General features: G+C 70.9%; 2 protein-coding genes across 2 annotated transcripts in view; one reads left to right on the top strand and one right to left on the bottom strand.

Annotated features, from left to right (window-relative positions):
* IDH3A (isocitrate dehydrogenase 3 (NAD+) alpha) overlaps nt 1–307 on the top strand; it is a gene marked incomplete at its 5' end in the record, with an annotated part of 2,188 nt that extends 1,881 nt beyond the window's left edge. The window contains one exon of the mRNA XM_012734882.1: nt 267–307. Coding sequence (XP_012590336.1) covers nt 267–307 — 41 coding nt within the window. The remainder of the gene's footprint in view (nt 1–266) is intronic.
* Nucleotides 206–4,268, bottom strand: LOC101631471 (long-chain-fatty-acid--CoA ligase ACSBG1). The gene is made up of 8 exons (XM_012734888.1): nt 4,104–4,268; nt 3,768–3,944; nt 3,453–3,634; nt 2,672–2,902; nt 2,185–2,402; nt 1,837–1,976; nt 1,222–1,468; nt 206–460 (listed from the first exon to the last, which is right to left on the bottom strand). Exons 1-8 carry the CDS (start codon nt 4,251–4,253, stop codon nt 375–377), a joined length of 1,431 nt encoding a protein of 476 aa, XP_012590342.1. The 5' UTR covers nt 4,254–4,268; the 3' UTR covers nt 206–374.
* Between the last annotated feature and the right edge of the window lie 51 nt (nt 4,269–4,319).

Below are 4,319 nucleotides of genomic sequence, written 5' to 3'. Positions count from 1 at the left end.
GCCGGGCCGGCTGCCCCGCTGCACTGAGGCCGCTGCTTCTCACCGGCTGCCAGCGCCGCTGACATGTCCTGGCCACGCTAGTAAAGGTCTCGGCCGACCACCTGTCTCCTCGCCTGTTCTCAGGGCGGCGGGAGGGCCTGGCGCGCCCTGTCGCTGGGCCCGCGTGGGGACACAGCGCTCGACACAGAAACGCCGGGACGGTGGCGGTGGTTAGGAAGTTTAATGGGGGGCAGTGGGCGTTAGGGGGACAGGTGGGTCCCTGCCAGGTGTGTGCCAGCCCCGGCCCTGCCGCCCTGGGGCAGCCTGAACTGGCCCTTAAAGTCGGGCCACAGGGCGGCTGGACGAGGGGCGGGAGCAGCCGAGGCCTGGCCGCACTACGGCTTGTGCTCACGGTAGAAGGCGTCCACGAGGTCTCGGTACTTGTCCAGCACGGCCGGCCGCTTCAGCTTCATGGTGGGGCCTGCGGGGACCCGGCACGTCAGGCCGGACCAGGTGGCCGGCTCGGCCCCCACCCACTGGCCAGCAGCCCGGGGACCTAGTGTTGCACGCAGGGCGCCCTGAGGACAGCCCATCTGTCCTGAACGGCGGGATCACTCCTGGGCGGTCACCAGCAGCGGGGACCCTCCTGTCCCGCTGCGCCCTCACCGGGTGGTTTCAGGGGACCCGCCTGCCCTGCTCCCACTGTCTCAGGTGTCCTCTCACCCGCCCCTCTGGCTGCACCCCAGCTCTTGTGTCTATAAATCTAAAACAGAAAAACGGATTGGGGGCCCAGGCTGCTGGGACGCGGAGGCGGACGCGGGGCCTGGCTCCCCAGAGCAGCCCGCTGGCCGCTGGCCGCGCTCCTGGGACTCATGACCCACAGACACTGCGCTCGGCCACTTGGAGCACCCCGCGCTGGGCGCCCGGGGCCGGCGCCGCTGCCTCAGCAGGCGAGTGGGAGAAGCCCCGCCCTCGCCTCCTGCCCCGGGCCCCCCTCTCCTGCGTGTGAACCCACCTCTGCGCAGAGGCCTCACCCCGAGCTCGGCCCGGGACCCTCGCGGCTTCAGAAGGAAACTGGCTGAGGGTCCCTGCAGCGTCTCAGGTGCTAGTGGGCGTCTGGTCCCTGGGCCAGCGCGGTCCCCAAGGACGGCCTTGCCCCGGGCGGGAGCTGCTGGCCATTCCCGATGGCCCACAGGACCCCGCCTCTGCCCTCTGGCCCCCCGGGGGAGGGCAGGAACTTACCCAACTCGCCCCCGGAGATGGAGAAGTCCCTGTCTAGGATGGCCCACTTCTGGATGTGGTAGGGCCGGGCGGCGGCCTTCATGTTGACCCTCTGGATGCCCTCCTCAATGGCCCGGTACACGGCCTCGTCCTTGCGGCCCACGATCTCGGACACTGTGGTGGCCTTGCTGCCCAGCCCCTGGCAGAAGGCCACGGCTTGTTCCGTGAGGTTATCTGTGGGCTCCGAGGTGTCCGGGTCCAGGGCGCACTAGAAGCAGAGGCAGGTCAGGGCCTCGAGGGGCGCCCGGTGGGGAGGGCGGGGTCTGAGCGCTGAGCCCCGTCCCGCTGCCCACCTCCCTGGCCTCCCAGGCCCAGGGCGACCTCTGATGGGGGGCCCGGCCCGCCCAGCCCCAGGGTGTCAGCCTCCGCTAAGGACCCCCTGCCATGCTGAGGCGGGTGGGGAGGGGCCGGCACTGGCTAGCTGGACTCTTGGAAGCCGGGCGTCCATCATCACGGCAGGTGACCATGGTGCACCGAGGCAGAGGGGACCCCCAGACCGTGAGCAGCAGCCCAGGGGGCCCGGCGTAAAGCCTTGGCGGGCAGACCCCTGGCCGCCCGCGCGCAGGCCCGGCCCACCTTCAAGGTGAGCAGCATGGACAGGAACTTCCTCTGGTCGCCGATGAGCATGGCGTTGCTGACGACCGGCAGCTCGGACTTCACAGCCTCCTCGATGGGCACGGGGGGCACGTTCTCCCCGCCCGCGGTGATGATGAGCTCTGGAGGGGCCGGGCCCAGGTTAGTCCAGGCGCCGGCCGAGCCAGGGAGGGTGGGAGGCGGCGGGGGTGGCCAGGGGCTCAGAGGCTCCCCGCTGCGGGGACCAGGCCGAGGACCACTGGGGCCTCGGGGGCGGGGCCTCGATGGGGTCCGTTGAGGGCCGGGCTGTGGGGCGGGGCACAGGCCTGGGCCCGGGGCAGGGTCCCTCACCCTTGAGCCGCCCCGTGATGTAGAGGAAGCCATCGGCGTCCAAGCGGCCAGTGTCACCCGTGTGCAGCCATCCGTCTGCGTCGATGGCCTCGCGCGTCTTGTCCTCCATGTTCAGGTAGCCCATGAAGACCGTGCGGCCCCACAGGCAGATCTCCCCCACGCCGTCTGCGTCCTCGTTGACCAGCTTCACGCGGCAGCCGGGCACCACCCTGCCAGCGCTGGGGGAGCGGCGGTCAGGGGCGCACTCGGGCCGCCCGTGGCCAGCAGGCCCGGCAGACCCCAGGGGGGAGGGTAGTGAAGGGCCGCTGCAGCAGGCCTCGGGCCTGGCCGCCCACCGCGCCCCTCCCAGCACCGGCGCCTGGGCTCCCCATCCTTCTGCGGGAGGGGTCCCTGGTGCGCGGGACCTGCGCAGGGGCAGGCCCAGCTGTGACCTTGACCTGGGCTGGCCGCGGGGAAAGGGGCGCCCAGGCTCTGCGGGTCTGCGCACCTGTGGAGCCGGTAGTTGTAGGGGCTGGACATGAAGTGGGGGCCCGAGGTCTCACTGAGCCCGTAGCCGGAGTACAGGCGGATATCGAGGCCCAGGAAGAAGCGCTGCGTCTCGGCGGCCATGGGCGCTGCGCCGTAGAAGCTTTTCTGGCACCTGGCGAAGCCCAGCGCCTGGCGCACCTTGGCCAGCACCAGGTAGTCTGCCAGCCTGGCTGTGAAGGGCTTCAGGTCGCTGGCGGGAAGTGGCAGGCGTGGGTGGCGCGCAGGACCAGCCCGCCCACGTGTGGGCGCAGGCGCAGCGCCCCCTGCAGCTGCAGCCGGTGCCCCCCACTCCCACTCCCTGCCCACGGGTGGCCCTTGGGGCCGGACAGCCGCAGAGGTTGCGCTCAGGTGCTGGCGCTTCTGAGGCACCAGGCGGCTTCAGACACGGTAACAAAAAGTTTCCAAGCTGGACCAGGGGGGGCCAGCCTGGGGAACCGGCACGGAGCACCCTGTGGTCACTGGGGGAATCGGCATGGAGCACCCCGTGGTCACTGGGGTGTGAGCGTCTGGAAAGGCCCAAACCAGGCTTTGGAGACCCGGCAGGAGCCTTCCTGGGGAGGGGAGTGCCCCTCACGGGAGAAGTCTGAGCTGGACAGAGCTTGACCGTGGCTGGCGGTGCCCATGGGTGGCCACGGACAGGCCTCTGCACAGCGCTGCAGCGCTACCCGCCCGGCCTGGCCCCACACTTCTGTGGTGGCCAGGCCAAGCCCTTGTCCCCAGGCCTCTATCGGCCTCCTCACCTTCCCGGGCAGTTCAGGTTCTGCTCCAAGGTGACCGACATGGCCCACAGCAGCATCTTGCGCCGGAGGAAGCCAGCCTGGGCCGCCCCTTCCAGGATCCGCTCCATGATCTTCTCCCACACCCGAGGAACCCCCATGTGGGACGTGGGCTCCACCTCCCGGAGGGTGTTCACCAGGCTCCCCTGTACACCGCCAGGAAGGCGGTCAGGCCGTTGGCCCTCGGGCAGTCCACACGCACTCCCCCACAGCCGCTGCACACACTGGGTGCAAACGCAGCTTGCCCGCGGCTGGGCACCCCCAGCCCAGGCAGCGAACCTTCAGGGCGTCCGGCTCAGCAAAGCACACCAGGGCGCCCCACTGGATGCCCGTCCATATGTCGTAGATCTGGGCAGCGATGTGGCTGAGGGGCAGGTAGCTGACCACTACCTCCTGCTGGACTTCTGCTGGCTGAATGTCGCCGGCCTGGCTGCTGTACCGCGCTGTCCAGGTGATCTGTGGGCGGGCAGACCTCTCGGTGTCTGCCGCAGCCCCGCCCGCCCCGGTGTCTCCGGCCGGTGCTCAGCTGCCCGCGGGCCCAGGCAGGGCGAGGGCCGGCAGCCGCCTGTCCCAGCCCCTAGGGAGGGTGCCCGCGGCCCGCCGCGCCCGTCCTACGTTGTCCTGGCTCAGCATCACGCCCTTGGGGCTGCCCGTGGTGCCCGACGTGTAGACCAGGACGCAGCACTGGGTGGGCCGCTGGGCCTCGAGGATGCTGTCCAGTGCCGCCTCCGGAACCTCGTCCCCCAGCTGCAGGACCTCCTCCATCTGCCGTGGGGGCGGGGTCAGTGGCGGCCGCCCCTGCGAGCCCCGCCCCCTGCGAGCCCCGCCCCC

This window comes from Condylura cristata, unplaced genomic scaffold (genome assembly GCF_000260355.1).
Source record: "Condylura cristata isolate star-nosed mole 26May11 unplaced genomic scaffold, ConCri1.0 scaffold00087, whole genome shotgun sequence".
NCBI classification, from domain to species: domain Eukaryota; kingdom Metazoa; phylum Chordata; class Mammalia; order Eulipotyphla; family Talpidae; genus Condylura; species Condylura cristata.
This window is presented reverse-complemented; position numbering and strand designations above follow the sequence as displayed.